Raw genomic sequence first — 24,754 nt, forward strand, 5'->3', positions numbered from 1 at the left:
GCAAAATTGCACCATTTATCAGAGCCAGAACCTGAAAAAATAGAAAATTGTCAGATTTTTAACTTTTCCACATTCCTTGAACAGCTCATCTGTGATGTTCGTTTGGGAAACTTAATCAAATCTAAAATTTAAACGTGGATAATTAATCAGAATCAGTTCTACATGTCTCAATTATAAATTAGCCAAAAATAAACAGTTTGCACTAATAATAAAAAAAGAATTCTGTGCTTCTCAGTGCCAGCAGAAAGTCATGAGACTCAACTGTGACCAACAGTCACATGATAAAAAAAGTCAGAGATCTTATCCGTTTACACAGAGCAGACAGGTGACAAGTAAGGAAACAAATTAAAAATGTAAGTCATAAAATATCTACAGTATGTACACAAAACATATTCCAGTATTGGTAATACCCGACGGCACTTGGAAAAATGCTGTATATGTTAATTCCAGGTTTTTTCATTTCTTGAAAAACAAAAAATCAAAGAAATGTAACTTTCTTTTCTCTTTTTTTATGATTCATGGCAATTCAGCTTTGTTATGTTGCACAAAAGAAATGTCTCACTTTTAACCATGACTGTAATGTTTCCACACAGATGCAGGACTTTATTTTACAATGAAAAATAAACCCACAATAAGGAAAATGTAGCTGAAGTTATTTAAAAAAAGTAGTATGTAAACTAGCCAAGGTCAGAGACTTAATTCTTTTTTCTCTCATACATAAAAGCAAAAAAACAACAGATTTTTAAATCATTGTAGAAAATGATTTAATAACCACTTACAACAAATGGACTGGTTTTATATTTTTCCTTGTTACTTGCAGAGTTGTTTTAATCGTGTCTATCATCATTACTAACTTGTAACTTCCATTCTTATTGTGTTTTTCTTATAAATTTTTATGGCAGACTTTTCATGTGCTAGCATTACAGCTAAAGCTCTTTAACACAGTGTCACTGATGATGACGGACTGTACTTGGCAACTGGAGCAGGTGGGGGGATTTTAGTGGTGGATTTTACAGTGAAGATTTAGTTTCTTTACAACATTAAAGTGTGCGTGTTTAAGTGAGTGTGTGCCAAGCATAAAGAGCATTCTCACCTCTCAGCAATACTTCGGTGAGCCCTTGACACTGATGTTTCAATGTCAATAGGGTGATAGCGCAACCCTCGTAACTCCAAGGTCTCATCCAGTGAGCCCACCACAAACAGAGCGTCGTGCCGATCTGAGGACAGAAATGCAGGAAACATAAGCAACCCAGAAAAGCTTGCAAACACAGAAGGTAAATATGTGCAATCAACTGCTCTTGGTAGTTAATTGCACATCCTGTAAGGACAGTGTTTACTCCAGTTTGATAAGTTTAAAGCTTTTGTTCATTTTTTTCCTTTTGAATATGCAATTTATCTGACAAACCCTGATTATCTTATTCCAGTCTATTCTTTTTGAATCTGGGTTCTTACCCCCACTGGCATCCAGCAGCTCTGTTCTCTTCACAAAACCCAAGTACCCAGTTCTGGCCCATAAAGTCATCGGATCTCCAAAGCTGAGCTTGGTATTGAAGTGGTCGGCCTGAAGACTCTCCTCTCCATAGATGGTGTAGTAGCCACTGGCATTGTGAGGACTGTTCACCCAGATCTAAGAGAGAGACACGTATTATGCTGTTTTCATTTTACCCACAGGTTTTGTCTTGATATTGTCATGCTGTTAATTTAAAAAAAAAAAAAAGATTGTCTGTTTCCAGCTCTCTCTCACCTCTCCTAGATGAGAATCACCAAGTGGGCCTCTGGTCTCTGGATTTACAATAATCACCCGAACACCTGGCAATATCTGAAAATAACAACCAAAAAAATGAGGCTCTAAAGAAATGTTTTTAACATGTCCTTAATTAAACGTTTCCCAAAATGAGTCTCTTCCACTGCAATGCCCATGAGGTATCTCACCTTGCCAGACTCCATTAGAGGAAGACTCTGAGGTGCTCCTCTCTCCACCAGTCTCACTCTGAAAATTCACACATGATGAAATTATTCATAATTAAATCTCAAACTGATTTTTGCATCTTGTATCTCCCATCATGTCATTTCTGTTGTGAGTTTCTGTGGTACTTCTGTTATCTAGCCTGTTCTATAAATTGCTTCTTTTTTTAAAATGTTTTTATTTTTTATTATCGTCTCACTAAAAGTTGATGGACTGTATAAACACTGGGGACATCGATCAAAACAATTCCAGGAATTTATCACTCTATCACTGGCAAAGTCTGATGTGCTTCGCTTTTATAAATATATCAAAATGATCTCAAACCAGAACTCCAGAGTTGCTGTTATCTTTTTTTCCCTTAATTAGGTTTATCCATCTTCCATATGAGGATTATTTGTGTTTTTTCTGTCACTCATAGTTTGAGGCTTGTTTTCTTTTACTTAAAGGTCAAGCGGTCAGAGAGAGTCTTCTTCCTGGAGAGGGCTGGACAGCAGCAGCTTGACTGCGTTTAAAACTACACATAGTGAAACTGTGTGGAACAGGGCTAAAGCCACCTGTTACACACTCATGGTAAAAAAGAACCATCTGTGCAGTATTTTGAGCTAAAAAATCGTAAGACATTTTAGGATAATGTGAGACTTTCATTAATTTGCTGATAAAGGGCACAATCTGGGACATTTAAATAAGTGACTGCATTTGTCTACTCATTTCAACTTTAGAAAACACAGTTCAGGACACTAAACACTTAAAAAAATGTATGTTTCAACCAGTCACCTTGGTTCAAATGACCTGTGTTTTCTCACCTGTCATGGCGGAGGGACTTCATGTCCACATACACTGTACAGGGATCAGGGCCAGTAGTGCCCTGTAACACACAAACAACAGCTGCATACAGGTTTCCACTGGTTCTCATTTTAGATCAAATTCAAAGCGTACTCGTTAATTTTCACATTCAGCTGGTCCGTGTACCTGCAGGCACACAGCCAGGTTAACCCTGGAGCCAAAAGCAGTGCTGACGGCTCTGGACGACAACCCCACGTCTTTAAACAGCTTGGAGAAGGAGTGTGTGAGGGCAAGGCGAGGACGTTCCTCTGCTATCACCACACAGCTGCGCACACACGATAGGTTCACACCGCGTGCCTGAAACACACCAACACACGATAATCAAACCCACGACCTCTGTGTTTGTTACAGTTCATGATTCTTTGTCTATATGTGGAATCCTCACCTTGAGTAGCTCCGTCTGAGTACCAAGTCCTTTAGTGCAGAGCTCCATAACAGAGTAGGAGCAGAAGGTGTCTCTGATACGGTACTGACTGAGTGTGCCCAGCCACAGAGACAAGCAGCTTTCCAGCTCAAAGGGGGGAATCAAGATGGACTGGTGACCTGAGTAAACACTGTGACACAAGAAATGAAGATGACAAAGTGGGGGAATGAAGGAGGAAGATGATAGGAACCAATATCTCACATCTATGTCTTGTTGGTGACGGGTTACTGTACCTTGCGAGGCACCACAGGACAAAGCCCAGACCGCAGTAAGGATCCAGACAGATGGCTATTTGGCGAGAGGAGTACAGTTCACACTGCAGCTTTATAGAACGACAAAGTGCACTGACTGCTGCATGAGAGACCTGATGGGAAATAAAGGCAAATTAAGACACTGGGAAAAATAAACACAAATAAAATTTTTGATAATTCATAAATGATTCTCACTGGACATTTTCTATCCTTTGTAATTTTGAAGCGAAAACTAGACATGTAAGAAGCACATACGCATTAAAACATAAAGGGGAGTGCCTCCCTTATGGTTTAATGCGCATTGTTGAACACTTTTCTGATATACTGTGTGAGATGACACATCATCTATTTTCAGCAAATTCTAAACAAGTTTAGGATAAGTACACCACCCAATAAAAAACTGTTGCCATGAATAATAACGTTCCATTGCCACTTTTAAACAGCAATGGGTGCAACATGTTTTTCCCTTTGATCTCGTCACAGCAGCAACATTCATATTCTGACAGCTGTGGAGACTTAATAAATACAGGAGGCAGTAAAAGACATGGAAACTAGTGCGTGTCCCACCTTGACCCCAGTGAGCATGCCTGTCGTGGACACGCTGAAGTCCAGATAAGCTATCATCTCTGCTGTTGGTGGCTTGTAGATCTGTGGAGGCCGACGTCGAGGGAGGTCATCTGCGAACAAGAACAGTCCAGATTTTACAGCAAGCAAAGTAAACATAAGATTATACCGAGCAATAAAAATTAATCATTACCAGATCAAGCAGCAATCAATCAAAAATTCACCAAGCATTCACAAATCTTCCCACTGAGCAATTTTGATAATAATTCTAGAAAGCAGTGCAGAGAAATGTCTCTCTTTCTGTTTATCGTAGCGTTGCAAACTCTGTCACAGCAAACAGTCGACAACAACTGACACAAGTGTTTCTGACAGAACTGTACACTTTATAAACTACTGACTTTACGCTCACTGTGACAAACTGTAATCGCAACTAATGAGCCTGTTTTACTGTCTTGAATCTGAGGGCTCAGTTTATGTGTTAAAGTGGAACTTTGGATTGATGCTAAAGAAATATAGTTTGTTCCTTGTCAAATTAATTTCATAAAGGTCAGGCTGATAAATTAGAATCCAAGTTATCCACTATCTTCTGGGAAGGATTTGTTAGCTCACTGATAATTGTTTGTTTTTTTTACCTGTGTCAATGATTGTTGGCCATGTTTTAATGTTCACAGAGGCAGCGGCCTCTTTGGAGCGCAACGTCCTCATGAGGTTTTGTGTCGTAAGGATACACGCAGCTTTACTGACCTGGTGACAAAACAAAAGCATGATTCATTTGAGAAGGAGAAGCTGACAGACAGGAAAGATTCTACAGAAACTGGATGCCATCCAATAGGTGTTCAAGTTTGCTAAACTGCAGTTTTTTTGTTGAAGCACTGGCAGTCAAGCCCAACACAAAAAGTTGCCAAAATGATAAAATTGGTTGTAACAGTCTGCGACACGGCTCGACCAATGTGGTTTTTCAGAGCAGAGTTTGATACCAATAATTAGCAATCAAGCACAATTCCAATTCCAGTACTACTGAAAACTTGCTGTCAAAATTGTGAAAAATGCCAACTCCAACACAAAACCTTGTTGAAATATTTTTGTCTTTTTATGCTTTACAGGTTAAATGGAAATAAAACTTTTCCTATTTTATGCTTCAATGTTAATCGCAGGTTAGTCAATCAGACAAAGCTGTGGGCGGGACATGGCTTGAGACAACAGAGAGCTGACTACAGATAAAGAGAAGAGCTGTGTCATAGCTACAGCAGCATATTTATAAATGTATTTACTCTGTCAGGAAATGGTAAAAAACAAAACCCATATTTGAAAAAAAATGCTAAATATTGGAGCCGATATTTGACCAAGTCGATAATCTATCACCTCTCTACAGTAAAAAAAAAAAAAAAAAAGTTATCTTAGGTTGCAGCATTAAGCGATGTCTCCAAGTTACTGATTATAATCTGACAAACATACGATCCTGCTGCTAGGAATAAAGGAAGGAACATACATTAATCTAAATAAAAACCTTTGAACATGCATAAACAGATATAAATGTGAGAAAGAGCGTTTTCACACTCACATCAATAATCATGCGAACAGTAGGCAGTGTGGCTGCCAGGTTCTGAGGATGAGGAGGCCTGACGTTTACAGGAACACATCCAGCGTAGAGGCAGCCGTAGAAGGCAGCAATTAAATCAATGCCTGAGAAAAAGATAGGAAGACAAAGGCAGAGTGAAAAAAGAAGAAAAAAATCATCTGGATCTCACAAAAAGTAATGTCCATACATAAACAAGAGATAAAGGTAGAACCCACCAGGAGGATAGAGTAGCACCACATTCTCTCCAGTGTTGATGCTGCCTTTCTCAGTGAGCGCAGCAGCTATCTTCTCTGCTCGTTTGTGAAGCTGGACGCAGGTCGCTGTTCCTACTGTTACACCCTGAAGGATGGGAGAGAGGATATCTCATATAGTAATATCTTCAATTTATTTTCATGGATGACATAAATGCGTGCATGGATAATCTACTGTATTTCTCCTTGCGTGAACAGATCCGTTTGGTACCTTAGCATTAAGAAGAACGTAGAGAACATGGTCTGGATCTGTCTGTGCCCTCCACTGTAGAGCCTCTGTCAAATACTGGTGCTGTTATTAAATGAGAAAAACAATTACGTACTGTACATGTGAGAGTTTGCTTTAATAAAGTGTACACGATATTACAAACACAACCATGGGGGGCAAATAGAGGGAGGGTTCTTGTGCTGATGGAAGAACCTAATTAAATACACCTACATAAAGGATTAAAGTGGAGCTCAGAGACTGCATACATCAGTAGACAGCTGTCTGGCATAAATTATCTTTTGTCAATGTGCAAACAATTTATACCACAAACTCCGAGCCAATCGGGCTCTTAACATAATGAACTATAACTTAGGATGTGAAAGGTGCTTCTGCAGTAAAACAAGGGATGGCTATGGAGGGTGCATGTCTTGCAATAAGAAAAAAAAAAAAAGACATGCAAATTCTTGCTCATGTCAGAATTTAACACAAGCACACAAAATAAACCACAATACGATACAGATTAGCATGACCAGAATAAACGAGGGTGTGGGAAACATGCCAGACGAGGCCATAATTCTTACCATCACAGTGGGCCACATACAGAGCTACATCCAGAGAGAGATGAGAGCAGAGAGAGACAAGAGTCCAGATTTTTCTATAAAACTGAGCCCTCATCGAGCTTTGGCCATTGTCACAGTGGCAGTGGAACATCTTCAAACCTCACTATTTATCATTTTAACATACTTTGAGCATTGCCATTAATCATGCACACAAGCTTTCTGCAGCTTCTGGAGTACATGCATTTAGCTCTTTTGAAAAGTGAAACGTGTTAATTGATTTATCAGATTCAGAGTTAGTTGGTGGTTAAAAGTTCAAGTTTCAGTGTAAATAGTCATTCTACCTTCCGGACTAGATCCTGGTCTTCGATCATGCCAAGGTCCCTCCCTGCAGCCTGGGCAATCCTTTTCCCAGCCACCAGGTTGCCCACCATGACGGATGCAGGACCGACACCAACTACAAGAAAAAAGGGGAATGTGAGAGAGATAAAAAAAAAAAAAAAAAAAAAAAAAGAAGAGAAGAGACAGAAAGATAGAAACCATAGGAGTGAAAAAGCAAAACAAGGAGCGAGACATACAAAAAGAGGACATTTCATAATAAAGCACCATTCACATGTTTCACCTTAATAACTGTCACCTTCTTTTTTCCTGTTGTAAAAAACAACAACAACAAAAAAAAACCCATGGCTTTAATCTTTACCTACTCAAACACATCCCCACATAGGCAGAAAAATGAAAAAAAGGGTAGAATCTCATGATGGACCACACATGTAGTCTACCTGTTGAAATGCCTCTGTGAGTTTTGCTATGTGGGTAGGATAAAAAAAGGAATTGAGAAGTAGGATTACATATATTGCATTGTATATATTTTATATATATATAATTCTATTGGACATGAAGGTTGTAGACTGTGGTTCATGGGAGTTGAGGCTGTTAGGCCAGTGGTGAGGAAGGAAGACAGAGAGAGGAAACTTTCCTATTGGATACATAACCTCTAGACTAACACCCTGGCTATCTGGTGTTTTTCTGTACACAGATGGATATCTACAGATGAAGACATATTTCATTGCGTTCTTTAATTGTTATACTACATAAACATAAGTAGATTATAGTAGATAAGTATCAGGTAATTCACCAGATTACTGCAATAACAGAATGTGATATGAAGTAATTCTTATAATTTAAAAAAAACTTTATTACAGTTTTTCTTATTACTAATCATCTGTTGTTTTTGATGTATGTATGTATGTGTGTGTGTGTGTGTGTGTGTGTGTGTGTATATATATTACTATATATTACTATATACTACTATCAACATGGTACTCCAGCTGCAGTAAGCCCTGCAGAGGATAGTGAGAGGAGCTGAGAGGGTCATCAGAGTTTCCCTCACCTCTGTCCAAGAACTTTTCCAGAGCTGCTGCAGGAGCAGGGCACTGAACATTGTCAGGGACTCCTCACACCCCCTCCATAAACTGTTTGAACTGCTACCATGAGGCAAATGTTTGCGGAGCATTAAAGGGAGAACCTCCAGGGTGATCAACAGCTTCATGCCACAAGCTGTCAGAATGCTGAACTGCTGATCGAGATATGCAAACACTTTTTTATTTAAATTGCTTTAAGTTATTGGCTCCTGAAGAAACGCTCTCTCATCTTGCCTGTACTACTATGTATGTACAGCAAAATGACAATAAACTTGATTTGATTTGAATATGGAGTTTTTATTAGATTATACTTTCTATTGGTAGGGGGCAAACCATTTGGCTTCTTGTTTTGGTTGTGGAAAAACATATTATGATAGAAGTTTAGTTAGTTTCCTACTGTGACTTTTCTAGTTGTATTTGGTTTCTGATTACATAATGTGTATCAGGTAGGTCTGAGTTTAATAATGGTCATGCCAACAAATGTTGCAGAAGCACTGGAGTAAGCCTAGGGCTGAAACTCATCTCTTTCTTTATGCTTCCATGCAACAATAACAGTATTTCATGTGCTGACAACATCATGCAGTATTTTTTAATTTTTTTTATTTTCACCTCACATGAAAGTTACCAAGTGAGAACTCTGTGTCACAGTGGATTAGATGGAGTCGTATGCAGATTGCGTGACATTTGCTAACTTTACCACAGCATGGTAGGAGTATCAATTTATCAAATTCAGAAACTCTTAAGAGAGCATCATGTAGTCCTGCCAGCTTTACAAAAAGCCCTGTACAATGACTAACTGCACAAAAGAGGCAGCAATTTTCTCTCAACTTGTTCCATACAGTCACCGATTCATGGACTGCATTTAATCATTTCTGCATAAATACTCTCACTGATCAGCATGACGGGGAATGTATGAAAAGCTTGAAGGCTGATCCTGGCAGAATCTTAGACATTCCTTTCAATAGACATTTTCAAATACCTTGTGCAGAAGTGTCTGTCAGACAGACGTACCTGGCTGCTTCTGACGAGGCTTAGGCAAGTTGGTGACACAGGTATGAGGACACATTAGGATGTTGCAGGGGTGCAGGTTGCCATCTAGGAAGTACTGCTTTGTGTCAGAGATGTGGATGCCACCAAGGGGTGTTTTAGGTAAGGTGTTGGCTGGGACCAGAGCCAGACAATAGAGGCCCACCTGGTGGATGCTGTCAATAGCCTGCAAAAGAAACCAAACAATTGGGACCAAGTTTACTGAATAGTACTGGTGTCTCGTAAGTAAGATATATGACATATCATAGAAGCACTGAAATACTGAGGATGAAGACAAAATGTTGATTGTGTCCCAATGTCATTGACACACTGATATAAGATATCTTTCAATTACTGTAGGGTAGTATTATTGATATAAAATGAATTATTAGATTTAGTGATGGCTTGAATTAGTTGAAAGTTTATATATGTGCATCAAAGAATAGTTTTACATTGCTAGAAGAAAACCTTTGAAAGAAAACGATGAGGTGTTTTACCTGAAGCACTCGACTCATCCACTGGAAGCTGTCCTCCTCGCTGGCATCTGGCCTCTGCTCTGCCACAATTACAACCCTCTCATCATAGAAAACAGTGACCGAAAAAACAGCGATCCTGACAAACAAAAGAAACACGTACACAAAGATACGAAAGCTTATTCAAAGAGTCTGGAGGTCAAACACACAAGCAGTTTAAAGGGGGCCTGAGACCTGAAAGATACAGCTTTAAAAATAATCATTACTCCACCTGTTGTTTTCTTTGAATTTGAAATTTTTACAATTCAAACTAGAAGATTAAAACATTTTTGTTGTATTGTGTATGTAAAGTCAACAGATAATCCAACCTAAATTATCACCTAACCATATCAATTGTGAGATGACTAGAAGAAGCCGTCTTGGTGCTTAACAAAGAAGGACATAGCGAGAGAGTTGTTGCTAACCAGCTTGGAATCAGTAAAACAGCTGCCCATTATAACCTAAAGAAGAAAATGCAGTACAGCCCCACCAAAAACAGCAAATAAAAATGCAGAACAGCGGTCACAGTGGCCTAACAATTTTCCCAAAGCTGTATTCTTTATACCAACATTACTCTCAGTCGTCAGCTTTGGACCTGCTGTGTTTTCTCTGCACCACCAGATGTCAGTAGTGGTAAATTAAGATTCCCACTTGAACTGCCGAGGAGCTCATCATCATTTTCACATCACAGACAAAGAAGAATTACTTTTCTCACCTCCCACGGTAAACGGTCTTAACTGGCTCCACAGCAAGAGCAGTGGCCACCAGGTCATCAGCGTTGTGTCTCCGCCCGCTCACCATCAGCAGACCCTCGATCTTCCCCACCACAAAGATCAGGCTGCCCTGTACGGAAACACAGCAGGGTCATTATACTGTAAGCGAGAGAAGAATGGTTTCACATTACCACAGATGTTGCTGCCATAAAGAAACAGTGCTACTTACTGGGCCAACAAACCCCAGGAGTCCCGACCGCACAAATGGAATTTCTCCAATGGGAACTCCATTAGCATTAACCGGTATCACCTGAGCGCACACACAGAAAGGAAGTCAAGATAACACAAAAAGAAAGCTTTGAACAACTTTTCTATTTTAGGCTGTGTCGGCACAGGTGGGCTGAAGGATTACTTCTGCTCTCGTACCTCAAATGTGTTTTTGGTGACTCCAGGCAGACCGTAGTACATGGTTCCTCCAGCACGGGAATTAATTATTATCTCTCCTATCTCATCTGTTTTACACAGCTGAGGAGGTCCATCTGGCCTAACGATACACATCAGGGCTGGAAAGACACAGAGGCAATATTATAAAAATATGGACCTCATTATTAAAAAAAGAAAGAAAAAAGAATAATGCTTCACTTGTCAGCCTGGATTTAATGCATTTGACGACAACTTCTTCTACCTGTTACCATGCTTTTCCTCGAAGACAAAGTACTTTCGCTGCACGTTTAAAACTTGTGTTTTCATCTTCTTCCAGCTGCTGATTTATTCAAAAGCATCAGTGAGGAGCACATGAGCTGTGTTACTTTGGAGAAATAGAAAGTAAGACCCATTTTCTTCTGTATTATATAACATGGTGACAATGATTGCAAAAGTCAATATTTCATGAAATGGTTTGAAAAAAACCTAAAACATTGTGCCATACAGATGTTCAAAAACTGGAATATTTATTTCATACAGAAGGAAAGACTATCTTATAAATCAGCCTTAAGAGAATGATGTAAATATCAATGGTGATGGAAAGAAGCTACAAATTCTAAAATGTGGATAATTCATACACGTCCTCAACTCGACAGCACAGAGGATTTAACAAACACACTTTCAAGGTGGGTGCCCAAGAGTAATGTCACCAATTCAATGTCAAACCAAATGTGAAATATGGTCAGTCTGTCTGTCTGTTCCTGAGTTATGGCATTATATAATGGCCTAGAAAAGGTGCTTTGCAAAACAACATGATTTTACAGAAATATTGACCTTTGAGCCTTTGAGGTTTTAGATATTAAATGTCATCATTAAATCATTTTTATCATATTAGACATTTGTATGAAATTTTGTCAAAATATAGGTATGAATTCATGAGTCAACAGCATAAATGTGATGTCACAGGGACTTTTAACCACCAAAATCTTTCACCTTTGAGTCCAAGTCAAAGTTTGTGCTACATTTCAGAATATTTCCTCGAGGTGTTGAGATGATGCCTCCAACCACTGGTGTTGCCACCACGGAGGCATAAAAATGTATGCTCTGAATTTTTCATCTAGGTTACAATCATTTGCGGTGTTTTGCAAGTCCATGCTGGCTGGGCTGACACAGTAATAAAACACTTCATTTCCTTTATGGAATCATTGTTCATTCATTTAGAATATTTTCAAAGCGTACTGTAACTGTTCCTGCTATGTAATGTCGGTAAGATGTAAAAATTTTATTCAAGACCTTTGAATTTACCAGTACTCTAGGTAATCCATCACAGAGGACATTTGGTGTTTTCTTTTCTGCAGCTGAAAACATTTTCTTGATAGTGTGTGCAGAAAACTCATGTGGAAAGATCTAAGACCTGACACTCTGCAACATCTAAGAACCAACACATTTTATATCAGTGTTTTCCATACCATTCATATTTGCTTGTAAACCTTAAATTTTTGACAACATCCTTGTCATGCCTGCGTGCTACTTGGGCAGCAGACCTCTCATCTTGAATGTTAGATTTCCCCACGAGCACCTATCTGTCATTTGTTTTTCATGCTTTCCTTTTGACTCATGTAGCTTTCTTTCAACCCTCACCTCCAGGCATGACATGTCCCACATCTTGTACAGTCAGGGCGGAGTTCTTGTCCTCTGTGTTGACCCGGATGACACCGTGGCTCAGGCCGCCCATGGAGAGAATGGCACGAGCAGGGAGAGGTGCCCCTGGGACTCCCGGTCTACACAAGGAGACAGTTCGATCAAACATGAACGTTTCCGTCCATCCCATCTGTTGGTGCAGTCAACCATCTGCCCACCCACTCATGTACAACACCACATACAACAGAGTACATCGTCATTCAACCGGGTGGACCGGTAAAGATGAAATCAACCTTGAGTAAAGCAGTGTGTCCTGTTTTTTTCTTTGTCAGCTTTAAAAAAAATCACCATGTCCTGTTGAACCTTGGACTGAAATAGAGGAGTTGAGTATGACTTGGATGAATAATGGGGGTTCTATCTTTTTTCATCTTACATAATGATAAGAACAAAAGGGCTCAGTGATTTACCTGCGTATAGCTACTGTCATGGCCTCAGGAGAGGTGGCACAGGGACAGATAACCTCAGGTTTCAGCCCATGGGATTGAAACACGTTCAGGAAGGCATCACAGGAAGACACTGACCCTGGAACGCAAGACACAGACAATTTATTGTATTAAATCTAATTTTAGTTTAGTTTTTTTTTTTTTTAAAGACCCAGTTTTAAAAAGCTGGAGGTCGCGAGGTACTCACAGGGGTTAGCACCATCAGCAACAATGAGCATTCTTAATGAAGCCAGGCTGGTGTCTCTCTGATCCCGATGAGCCATCATAGCCCAGTGCAGATCACGGCACTTCACCAAAGCTATACGAGCTGTGCAACAGTAGCATGACATATTACACACTAAATTCATTTATATAGTGTGATCCAAGCTGAATCAAGTGTAATTTACCTTTATGGATGTGAACCCTCTGAACCCAGGAGAGTGGACAAGCTTTCATCACTGCATAGGGAACGCTGATTGTATGTATCCTGTTCATTACAGCCTGGAAACAAATAGAACCCAGTGAAGTAACGAATATTGAGACCGTTTATGAGTTTTTCACATCATGGCAAAGAAAAAACATTCAAACGTTGTATATTTATGTTTTTCAGTTCCTGGGACTTTTTCATTTTTTTTATAATTTCACTTGTTCAACAATTAACAGATGCGATTACAGATAGTAAAAGACAGAAACTGCATGGCGTTTAGAGGGGTCATGGTCAAAAAGTGCTAAAAATAAATTTTATATTGAGCTGTCATATGCAGCATTACAATTAGAGGCAAAAAGACATCAACACTCACCGTGAGGACTCCATGCCATAAGCCCATATCCTTTTTGAAGTCCAAGACATTCACTAAGGTTTCCCCTGAAAAAGGAATCAGAAAGACAGAAATCATTTCAGCTGCAATAATAAAGAAACCTTTAGATGATAGGTGATGACAACTCTACAACACCACCTACCCTCACAGTAGTTGCAGGCTTGGGTCAGTGCTTGGCAGTGGGTCAACATGGCCACTTTAGACACAGCAACACCCACCACTGTGCCCTCTTTGCTTGCCTTGTACTACGCAGAGAAGCATAAGATGACCCCATGAACGCTTTTGTAAACCAAAATACACTGGATTTCAGTGCTGTTATTTAATACTATTAATTTCTATCATGACAGAATGCAAAAAAACTGGTTAAAAATTCCCCTCTTAAGCTTTACTAGTATTGAGATTCAGCGTAGCAGCACACATCATACCATACACTCTCAAAGAGATTACAGTGATGACAGCAGCTGACACACTAAGCACAGCTCTGTTACCTCTATATATGCAGGGTCAGTGTTCGCAGTGGGAATGTGCGGCTGCCAGTCTTTGGAAGGCTTGGTCAGATATTTTGAGTCTGTTATCACCCACTTCATTCGAGGCCAACCTATCAGAGAAAGGCATCAGGGAAAGTAAAGTCACATATCACAAAACCATTTTGAAAACATATCATTCTTGATTAAAACTATGTCTACTTATCAAATGAAGTTATGTATTTTTTTTTGTAACCAAACAGATGGTTCCACATTCAGATCAGAGCTCACTGACCTTTGAACTGCAGTATTTCACCAGTGGGGGTCTTGGGCAGACCTTTCAAGCAGATCTCACTGGTTAGAGCCAGACCGACGCCACAGCTACCAAGCAGAAAGCCCACCTGGCTGATACCTGCATCCTAAAAACACCACAAAGTAGAAACACACTCAGGTCTGAACATAAAATATTTCTGTAGGCATGCATGTTTATGTGATGGCTTTCATACCTTGCGGGAAAGTGGCACCTCAATGGGTACAGGGATAACTTCAGCCAGGAGGCAGCCATAGAAAGCCACCCAGAACATCCCAGGGTCACTGTTGGGGTAAACCAGTGCCACCTACCAAGACAATTTATTTTCCATTTAGGACCATTTTATGTAAGATAATGAAAACAAAAGGGAAGTAGAAGAAATGTCATTTAATCATCAAAGAATTTTGGATACATCATCTACGAACAATAAAATTTCATGCAACACAAATCAAATCAAATCAAATCAAATCACAGCAGTACAGGCAAGATGAGAGAGCGTTTCTTCAGGATCATTTAATTAGTAAGTTTTGCAGAATGCACGTCTGTGATAGGCAAGACACTAAACGTTCACTCTCGCTGTCTCCTGAAGAACAACCCAAACAACTGACAGACAGATCACATTGCAGATCATAGATACATATATTTATATACACTTTCTAAACTGTTTCTACACATGGTAAGATTAGTGTTTGATTCCTTCCTTTCACAGGTAATTTGAGTGTAGCAACAATAAACTGAAACAGGTTTAGTGTCTATTAAGAATATACAGGTTTAACCGAGGACTACAGCCCCTTGTTGCTGCAAATACTGAAAAAAAAATGTTGTTCTTTTGCTCTGTACTAAATGAATTTGCCATGAAGATGCTAACTTTGTTATCCATTTTTTGTGCATTGATTGTGTCTGCTCTCTCACCCTGTCTCCAGGTTTGAGGATTTGCTCATTCTTAGTGCCCAGTTTGTTCAAGAGGGTGTACGCCAGCTTCACACTGCGACTCCAAAGCTTCCCTAGCAGGCAGAAGGTAGAGAGGAGGAAATTAGGAATGATTAAAATAACATAGCAATTTCCAGTAATTGATGTCCAGCAGTTGCACAACAACATTCCTCTGAACCCCAAAAGCAGATTTGAAAAGAATGTTATCTTTGAAAATTTGTCAAAATTATACAATTTATTAGAACCAGAAACTGTAAAAACTGAAAAAATCTTAAACTCTCTGACATTCCTTAGATTACTCATCTGTGATGTGTAATTCTGTTAGAAAAGATAATCAAACTGAAGCTTAAAAACATAAAACTCAATATAAACCTTTTCATTCTAAGTCATTAAAAAAAGAAGAAGAAAGAAATCACCTAAACAAAACCATTTTATCTAACCAGATTCTGTAAAAATACAATCAATTCTGCACTCTTTAGTACAACTATGAAGCTGTTAATGACTCAGCTGCAACCAGCAATCACATGACAAAAATTCAGGGACACTTCAAATAAACTGGGCTGAGCTGCAGGTATTTACACAAAGCAGATGCGAGAGAAATACAGAAACAAAGTGAAAATGTAAGTAGTAAAATATCTACAACATGAAGGGTGCCTTTTATTTTAGTATTGGTAATGCCTGTGGGCACTTGGAAAAATGCTGTACATGTTGCTTCCTGGTATGATTTATTACATTGTTGCCTTCTTTCACATTTTAGGCGTGACTGTACTGTTTCCATAGAGGTGTAACACTTTATATTGCAGTGAAAAATGTGGCCATACTCATTAAAAATACAGCAGGAGCAAAAACTGGCCAGAGACCACTTGAGGTTCAAAGGTTAAATAACTGCTGATTTGACACTAGTAAATATATTAAACAGTTCAATCTTGTGTCTCACCATAAGTCAGTGTATAGAGTGGCTTGCCCGTGATGTCCAGAGCAGTGAGTGCAGGGCTCTTCCCCTGAGTGGCCCCCCAACGAGCCAATGCTGCCTGCAAGGCTGGGGGCCAGTTACTGACCACTCCCAGAGGTTCCCCTTTCACTGGGATGATCTGACGACCCTCCGGCCTCGGTGTGTTGGGGTCCGGCTGGGGCACTGCGATAAAGTGACAACAGAACATTTCTGGGTATGTTACAGATTCCAGATTCCGGTATGGACGGCACCAAGGTCGAATAAGTCCACACGTCACTCCTGGCCAATACTGTATATCTATTTCACTGATTCACCCATTCACTCGGCTTTCACCTTTGCCAGAGTCTTCATTCATCACTCATCTTCTCTGTCATTTTAATCGTCAGAATATATCAAAATAGACTGCTTTATTGTCCTTTCAAGATAAACAAATATATATATTTGCCTGTACTACTGTGTATGTACAGCAAAATGACAGTAAACTTGATTTGATTTTGATTTGATGTGATGAAACATTACTCAAAATTACTTCATTTTTTTATTGTGTGTGTAACTTTGGTGTCAAGGTTTTAAATATGCGGCTAAATATGGAAACCACTGTCTGATAAGGAATCATTTATTAGTCACTTCATTACTGATTAACAGAATAGATATAACCAGTAACAAGAACAACTTTTGAGTTGAGTTCAATTGCACAACTGGTCAAGAATATACATTTTGGTATTATCTATTTGATTATTTCACTTTATAAAATGATGGAGCATGCAGATACAAATGTTGGTTTTGTATGTGAAATAATAAAACAGTCTACTATTGAATCTACTACAGTAAATTGATGGTTGAGAGGTTTCATGAAGCAGCGTACCTTCTACGATCTCCTCAGCATCATCAGTGAAGAATTCGCTGAGCGGGGGCCTCTTTGGCCTCTTCAGGGTGTTGAGCAGCTGCTGGATCTTTGTGGACACTCTGCTGCTCACAGGAACTCCTACAAGCAGGGTGATCAGGGTGAAGGTGGAGACGAGCAACAGCAGAAAGAAACACACAGTCACAAATACTGTAGTATGTAAAGCACAAACAAACAGTGAAAAAACCCACTGTTTCAATGTCTTACCATCTTATAGTCTGCTGTTCTTCATCCCATAACAAATTTCTACGAAATATTTAGTCAACGAATTCATTAAAAAAATCTCATAAAATTGATTAAAACAGATTTCAGGGATGAAAAGCAGCAGCATAGGTAGGTGGCGCCAACACAAGGAAAAGACAGTGAGAACTGGGATAAAGGTTTTTGGTATGGGATCACACACGAGGATTCACTTTGTGCGTGGACGTTGTTTTGTTGCATTTCTTTCTAAAATCACTCATTACAAACGAAACAGGGAGAATAAGGATACACCAGGAAACACAGGGCTTTGGACATTATACGTTAAGGAGTTTTCTTACTCTGGATATTACCTCTTCCTATCAGTGGAAAACATCAAGAAGAAAAGAAAGCAGTAAAGTTCGATTATTTAAATGTCATGGCTGGAATTCAACACTTAATAGAAGAAAGAGAAATCAGACTCGGGCTCCTGCAAAGATCCACAAACTAACAAAAAGCCATGTGGTGCAGTCGTTACCATCCGCAGTCTCCATCATGCTGGAGCGGCTCTGCCCACGGCTCATCCCTCGGACGGTGTTTGAGGGCCGGTCCACCCGTGGGCCTCTGGCTGGAGGGGCCACAGCTGTCACATCTGGAGGCGGGGCACTGTTCCCTGAGGGGGCTGCAATGAAACAGCAAGAAATGCTTAAGTAATAATGTTACTAGCAGAAAGGAGAATTTGCAGGTGTGTGGGTGCTGTTGGTACACCAGCTGTAACTTTATGATCAACTCTAGATATGGTTCTATTGAATGTAGTTAATGTGCGGGGTACAAGATATGAAGTAACTCAGCAGAGAGTCCGAATTTGAAAATTCATCAGTTTTAAAAGTGAGCGAGTGAAAATGTTACATCAATACGTCAAAAGGGTAGGCCTGATTGAATTGACTTGATATTTAAATTTGTTTAGATGATTGCAATGACGATATAAATTACTTTATGTACTAATTAACAATCAAATCCGCATTTTCCCAGCTTTTCATTGAATCCCAAACTTCACATTAAAATAACAATCTTTACAAATAGTAAACTGGAGCTGCTCTAGAAATAGTGGCTCACAGTGTATTTTTTGTTTGCATTTCATTTTTAGTTAGTTAGCTTTAGCATTTCTAGGTCTTTCTAATGTGGTCTATCGAATCTGTCTTCTTTGTTTTCACTATTAAGCATTTATAGGATGCCTGCCTCGAATATGGGCCTGCTTTAAATAAAAGCCTGTTACCTTCTGAAGTTGGGATAAATAAAGGCAAGAGAAATAAATAAACAAAACTGAACACAGGGATTCAGAAAAAAAAGAGTAATTCTACAAGCCTGATCTCACACACAAAGACAGAAGAAATCACATATTTACAAATTTGGTTGTTTTATGAGGATGCACATTTGTAGTTGTTTAAGCCACAACACAACAACAGTAAACTCTTGACCAGAATCTCCTGATATTCCCTGTGATAATTAGTACATTTTGGTCAAATCTCAAGAACAAATTGGGAACTTGTTTAATCGAACACCAACAATACTTGGTGTCCATGAATATTTTATGTAGAACAATCACTAAAGTGCCTCACCAATGCGACTGTGAGCCATCATGTCTGTCACAGCTGCAGTGCGGCTCTGCTCATGCGGCTGGTACTGTGGTTGGTGGTGAGGCTGATACAGAGGTTGGTACTGCGGCTTGTACTGAGGCTGCGGCTGAGGTTGGCTGTGAGGCTGCGGTTTGGCCTCTCTCTCGTGGGACAGGGTGGAGGAGGCCGAGGAGGAGGTGGAGGAGCCCTGGGCCGAGCGGGTGATCCAGGAGTCGGGGCTCTGCAGGTTGGGATTGACCGGAAGCGGAGGAGCGACCCCTGATGACTGTCTGCGCACAGACGTCTCATCTTCAGAACCCGACGAGGAGTCTGAACATGAGAGAAAAAAGTATAAATATCCAGCAGTGTGTCTTCTTGGCTGAAGCTCCAACATTAGTAGCATCACAGGAGAGAAGGATTGTTTTGTTTTCAAGTCCTACCTGGTGGTGTGCGAGTTTCAATCGGAGATGGCACATAAGTAGACCGCCGTTTGGTAGGCATTGGAAGTGCCATCTTCTCCTCCTTATGTTTAGCCAAAGCAGCTTGTACCGCCTCAGTATGGATATCTGCAAAAATGATGCACATTGGGTTTAGGAATAGCTTGGTCCTGATGGCTTTGGATCTGATTCAAAGCTACAAAACAATCAAGTTAACAAAGAAAATAGCTTTTGAATTTGACTCAGCAAGAGATAAGATGCTTACTACACACTGTCAAGGTCTTCTTTTGCCCTTACTGAGATATTTTTCTGTTGAAACATGATTCTTTATATCCTGCTACATTTAGTGACTTTAAAGATCTAATATTGCTCTGGAAGCACTACTATATGTTATCTGGATCCAAATCCAAGATAAGGCTTTTTAGGGGCAGTAAATATAGCAAACTTCAGCGAGTTGAGATCCTAATTCCTAGCCAAAAGGAAAGTTAAGAAATGTGTATTACTATTAAAGTTTTGCCGTTTTGGAAAAAAGCTCCTGCATTGAAAAAAGCAACATTATGGCAGGTATTGTGGGAATAGTCAATGTTGTGAACAATTTGTAAAATGATTTCTTCTATTTATCAATTGATTTATCTAACTACAGAATAGGTAGCAAGAAGAAGAGAAGATCAAACAATAATTAAAGCCGCAAGCGACATTGAACGGGTCCTCGCTTCTTACAGCAGTGCGACGGAGACAGTCGGTGTGCATATGTATGTAATGTGGCTCGTACTGCGATGAAAGTGTGAATTTTGAGCATTTACAGGCTATTTACACTTCACTTCCTGTTTCATGGCGAATGTGTATGGTCGTGGCTATGCCCCAAGTGGCGTTGTGAGTGTACGCCCACCACTTCCTGTTTGATGGCAAGCTGAGGCGGCGTGCGTGGTGTGGTGTGCTGGTGATGCGCTCTGGCTGGGACTCAGAGCACACAGTTTGTACAGTTGTACAGTTTCAGGAAGATCGGAGCTTGTACAGGCAAGTTACACAGCACGTAATTAGCAAAATTCTACAGATTTTGAAAATGGCCAAAAATTGCTGCTTTTCGGCCAAAATCCGCCATTTGTTTCAAAATGGCTGACTTCCTGTTGAGTTTCAGGTATGTGTTCTTGAGACTTTTTTGTGCGTCTCGGCATGCGATGTGTGCCGAATTTCGTGGCTCTACATGAAAGTCTATTCGGGGGTCCTTTTTTCATAATTTTCTAGGTGGCGCTGTGGAGCCATTTTTCTACTGATGTGTGCATTTCCCCCTAATTATAAAATTTTTCACCGGGTCTAATGTGTGTGCAAAGCTTTGTGCGTGTGCGAGTACATTTAGGACCTCAAAAACACATCTCATTGTCACAAATAATAAGAAAAAAACCAAGCAGTTCCAATAGGGTCTTTGCACCCTATTGGGTGCTTGGACCCTAATTCTTCAAATTAGACTATCCAAGAAGGAAAATTCACCCTACTTACTCTACTGAGAACCAATAGAAACACATTAAACTCATGTAAAAACATAAATATATATATATATGTATGTATCATGGTTTTTAAATTATCACAAGCTGCTAAGTTTGATAACCGCTGCTTCAATCCGTTGCAGTGTTTTTTGACAGCAGCATTATCGCTTTGTTTTCTGTAAGGTTTTATTAAAATGTTAAGAAAAATTACAGGTGAGAAGCCAGTAGAAAATTTAAAGCAGATGACAGTGTTTTCCCACTGAAACCACAAGCAGAGAACAAAGCTGTGCACTAGCCCACTCACATGCCTACACACGCAAATGCACACAATAATAAATGCAGAGATACTTTCACTTGATGACACCCACAGGCGCATTAAAAAAGCGCCATGTGAACAGCCACACATTCTGACCATGTGACAAAACATGTGCAACAAAAGGCCGCTAACTGAAAAATCACATCTATTAACTCAGGGGATGTAATTTCTGTTCAAACATCAACAGATTTAAATAAATCATCAAGCGCAGCTCATTACACAGCAGCAGTGGGGACCATAATTACATAACTGGCATTCTGCTGAACAGATTGCTCTGGGCTAAATCATCCTCTTTCACAATGTGCCATAGTCCACCCTCACACAGGAGCGTCATGAGAGGCTGACTCCTTACACATGTCCGGGAGGATGAGGGCTGTCTCCACGGCGATAAGCGCAGCGGGGTGTGTGGAGGCCTGTGGTGTGTTTTACTCCAGCTCCAGTCAACACTGACATGTGTGAGCAGCTAGAGACCTTCATCTAGCATTATCTTTCTTAAATGCCTGTTTGTTGTACTATTACAAATCTTAACTGGAGATCAAGTTCATAAAAGACAAACATGTAAATATAAAAAGCAGCAGCATTAGAAACCAGATGACGCTGTATTTTGGTGAATGCAGCAGTGTCGGGTTGTTTAAGAGGTGTAATAACTGGAGGAAGCTAGAGGAAAGAAGAGGCCATTAAATTAATGCTTCTCTGCAGTCCATTAAATGATTACTGCTACATTTTTTCTGTTTCTCGTTGCTGCAGTGTTTTGTGTTATTGTTGCAGTATTTTTGATTTTTTTTTTAATGCTGTGTCTCTTTTAAGACTTTGGCTTTCCATTTTCTAGCCATGTAAGTAGTGTTGCTCCGGGAACGACAATGTCACTTTGTCTGTCAGACAGTTCAGCTCTTTGTTCCCGACTGAAATACCTCATCAATTTTTGGATGAACTGCCATGAAACTTTTCACTGACATTGATGGTTCCCCAGAGGAGGACGCCTACTGACTTTAGTACATGGCTTTCAGGCAAGCTCACTGTTTTTTTTGTGGTCTAAAATGACACATACATCATTTATAAAGCAATAAATGTAGTTTTTATTTATTGTTGTTCCAATCAGTGCGAACATTTGTGGTTGAGAACGACTTTGCTTTGGCTGCTCTTTGAGTCGATTGGCTTATAGTTTTTGGTAAATCAAAAATTTGCAAGTAAGCTGCTTTCTTTGTGTGCTGACTACAAAACAGGAAAAAAAAAATGGTGATTCAGCGCACAGACTGAGTGGGGAAGTTTGTTTTTTCCCTCCAGTTTTATTTTACAGTGGTTCAAAAAAGCCTTTTTTGAGATCTTTGAATTAACTTACAGTGACAACAGGGACATAATGTGTCGTTGCTACTGATCTCTTTCTTTTTTTAGACTAATATTTCTTTTTATCTTTTGTCTCGGACACTTCCTTGGTTTTTGCAGACTTCAACATACTCTTACCAGCTGTAGCCTATTCTGTCTTCATATTTATTTCAAAAAGTGAGTAAAGTAGTGAGGAATCAAACTTATGCATGAACCATACATCGAAGCCTAATTTGATGCATTATGATGATGATGATGATGATGATGATGATACAGAAACATAGAAAATGTATGGCAAACAAAATATACTCTCAATATTTTAGGGACCCTGTGAAATTTCATAAATCATGTTTTCTGGCTCCCCTTTACTTTACACCCGGACATTAGGGATCTCTTGACTTTTCCTCTTGCAACACAATGAGATGCACATTTGTTTTGCTTTTTTTTTGTTTTTTTATTGAAATGTCTCAAAACCCTTTGGCTAAAAGTTCATGAAATATACTTGTCTGCCTCAGGGTTAAATGTAATCGCTTAATTTTTCCTCAAACAACATCACCAGATCAAAACTACAACTACATAGCTGAAAAAGTGATTCAATTCCTCATGGCCTCAGTTTTACTCTGTGTTTAGTTCACATTAGCAAACTATGTAATATAAAGGTGATAAACATGCTAAATATTATAGCTGTAAACTCTGTCTTGTTGCCAACAATTTAAATGAGCTAAAAATGTAGAGATTTGGTTCAACTGCCCACAATGTCTCCCAATAATCAGTATATTAACTGTCCACCATATTCATTGAGTGTCTAAAATCTCAGTGCTATAGGGAACTATGACAATTGAACAAAAATGTAACTACAGCTGTCTGGATTTTGACTATTTGCCATGCGCTGCAAAATTATTAATCTGTGTCTGACATCTCCTTTTCTTGATCCGTACAGCGTAAACTATTGTCTGTATTATAAGGAAGAAGGAAATTAATGAAGAAAGACGTGGTGTCGCCAAATTTTACCACTAGTAAGTAGCCTAATCAAAGCTCAAAACCTGACTGGACTCCAAACTCCTCAGATCCCAATCTGATCGAGCATCTGTGGGATGCACTGAAACAAGCCTGATCCACAGAAGCCCCACTCTGAAACCCACAGGACCCAAAGGATCTGCTGCCAACATCCCAGTGCCAGGCGCCACAGGACTACTACCAGAAGTCCCATGTCCATAGCCCGATGGGTCAGAGCTGTTTGGGCAGCACAAGAAAACCTTCACAATATTTGGCAGGTGGTTTACATTTTGTAGCTGATTGGTGTGCAGGAGTTTTAGGCATTTTCGATTCTTATCTGATATGTAATACAATCAGAGAAGCAGCATGACAATGACCCTAATGGATTCAAATTCCTCTTTTCTTTCTTTGCATTTGTGCCATTTGCAGTTTAGCCTCTACTTTGTTTTTGTAGCTCTAATCCTCTCTGTTGAGGCCTCACTTCGATCTCCTTCTGAATCCTCCAATCAGATCAAACAGAAATATGTTGCTAGTCAGATTTTCTCTGAAGCTGCAACATTTTTAGACCACCCCCCACTCTGTAACAGACAGACTAGATTAGTCAGCCTGGCATTTTGCATGCTGCATTGTGAGGGTGTTTCACATCTAGAGGCAAGCGGGGAGAAAGTATTAAGAGAAGACACAGCAGAGTGTGGGTCAGTCTGGAGGGAGAATGCTTTTATAGTATGAACCTCACGAACAAACGACAATAGTATCCTCCTTATGTGCTTTTGCTCTCTCTCACCTCAGCTCTTCTGCTCTATTTTCCTTTATCCTCACCAGGTTCAGGTTGTCCCCGCCAGATCAGTATTTCTCCTGCTCTCTACACAGCTTCCTCACACATAGCCAGGCAGTGACATCACTCTGCTGTCAGAGTGGGGGTCCTCACTGAGGGGCTCCCCAGCTACAGCACTGCACTGCTGTGTGCCTCTCTCAGGCCCTCACACAGACACAAACACACTGCAAGTCTTCTTTAATTGGTCCCTCGGAAACAGTGCAAGTATCTGAGTTTAAAGCAGGCTGTCTCAACAGGTAAAGCTGATGTAGGCTAATTTCATCTCTAATTTCCTCAGTGACTGCTGCATCAGAGGTGTTTTTTTTCATTTGGGGAGCAAGTGGGATGTAGT

At 39.8% G+C, this 24,754-nt stretch overlaps 1 protein-coding gene across 1 annotated transcript in view; it reads right to left on the reverse strand.

Annotated features, from left to right (window-relative positions):
• The window catches only part of dip2bb (disco-interacting protein 2 homolog Bb), a 45,632-nt gene that overhangs the window by 3,436 nt on the left and 17,442 nt on the right, over nt 1–24,754 (reverse strand). Inside the window, exons 4-37 of the mRNA XM_008307015.1 lie at nt 19,473–19,598; nt 19,036–19,362; nt 17,955–18,098; nt 17,201–17,320; nt 16,321–16,518; nt 15,366–15,457; nt 14,650–14,760; nt 14,439–14,562; nt 14,168–14,277; nt 13,822–13,924; nt 13,662–13,726; nt 13,269–13,362; nt 13,070–13,189; nt 12,847–12,961; nt 12,380–12,519; nt 10,742–10,878; nt 10,545–10,625; nt 10,318–10,445; nt 9,588–9,702; nt 9,076–9,277; nt 6,988–7,100; nt 6,090–6,170; nt 5,843–5,966; nt 5,610–5,731; nt 4,681–4,792; nt 4,052–4,161; nt 3,467–3,597; nt 3,195–3,363; nt 2,936–3,106; nt 2,770–2,831; nt 1,933–1,990; nt 1,745–1,819; nt 1,453–1,627; nt 1,094–1,217 (exon numbers count right to left, since the gene is read on the reverse strand). Coding sequence (XP_008305237.1) covers nt 1,094–1,217; nt 1,453–1,627; nt 1,745–1,819; nt 1,933–1,990; nt 2,770–2,831; nt 2,936–3,106; nt 3,195–3,363; nt 3,467–3,597; nt 4,052–4,161; nt 4,681–4,792; nt 5,610–5,731; nt 5,843–5,966; nt 6,090–6,170; nt 6,988–7,100; nt 9,076–9,277; nt 9,588–9,702; nt 10,318–10,445; nt 10,545–10,625; nt 10,742–10,878; nt 12,380–12,519; nt 12,847–12,961; nt 13,070–13,189; nt 13,269–13,362; nt 13,662–13,726; nt 13,822–13,924; nt 14,168–14,277; nt 14,439–14,562; nt 14,650–14,760; nt 15,366–15,457; nt 16,321–16,518; nt 17,201–17,320; nt 17,955–18,098; nt 19,036–19,362; nt 19,473–19,598 — 4,279 coding nt within the window. The remainder of the gene's footprint in view (nt 1–1,093; nt 1,218–1,452; nt 1,628–1,744; nt 1,820–1,932; nt 1,991–2,769; nt 2,832–2,935; nt 3,107–3,194; nt 3,364–3,466; nt 3,598–4,051; nt 4,162–4,680; nt 4,793–5,609; nt 5,732–5,842; nt 5,967–6,089; nt 6,171–6,987; nt 7,101–9,075; nt 9,278–9,587; nt 9,703–10,317; nt 10,446–10,544; nt 10,626–10,741; nt 10,879–12,379; nt 12,520–12,846; nt 12,962–13,069; nt 13,190–13,268; nt 13,363–13,661; nt 13,727–13,821; nt 13,925–14,167; nt 14,278–14,438; nt 14,563–14,649; nt 14,761–15,365; nt 15,458–16,320; nt 16,519–17,200; nt 17,321–17,954; nt 18,099–19,035; nt 19,363–19,472; nt 19,599–24,754) is intronic.

The sequence above is a fragment of the Stegastes partitus genome, unplaced genomic scaffold (genome assembly GCF_000690725.1).
Source record: "Stegastes partitus isolate 25-593 unplaced genomic scaffold, Stegastes_partitus-1.0.2 Scaffold51, whole genome shotgun sequence".
NCBI lineage: Eukaryota > Metazoa > Chordata > Actinopteri > Pomacentridae > Stegastes > Stegastes partitus.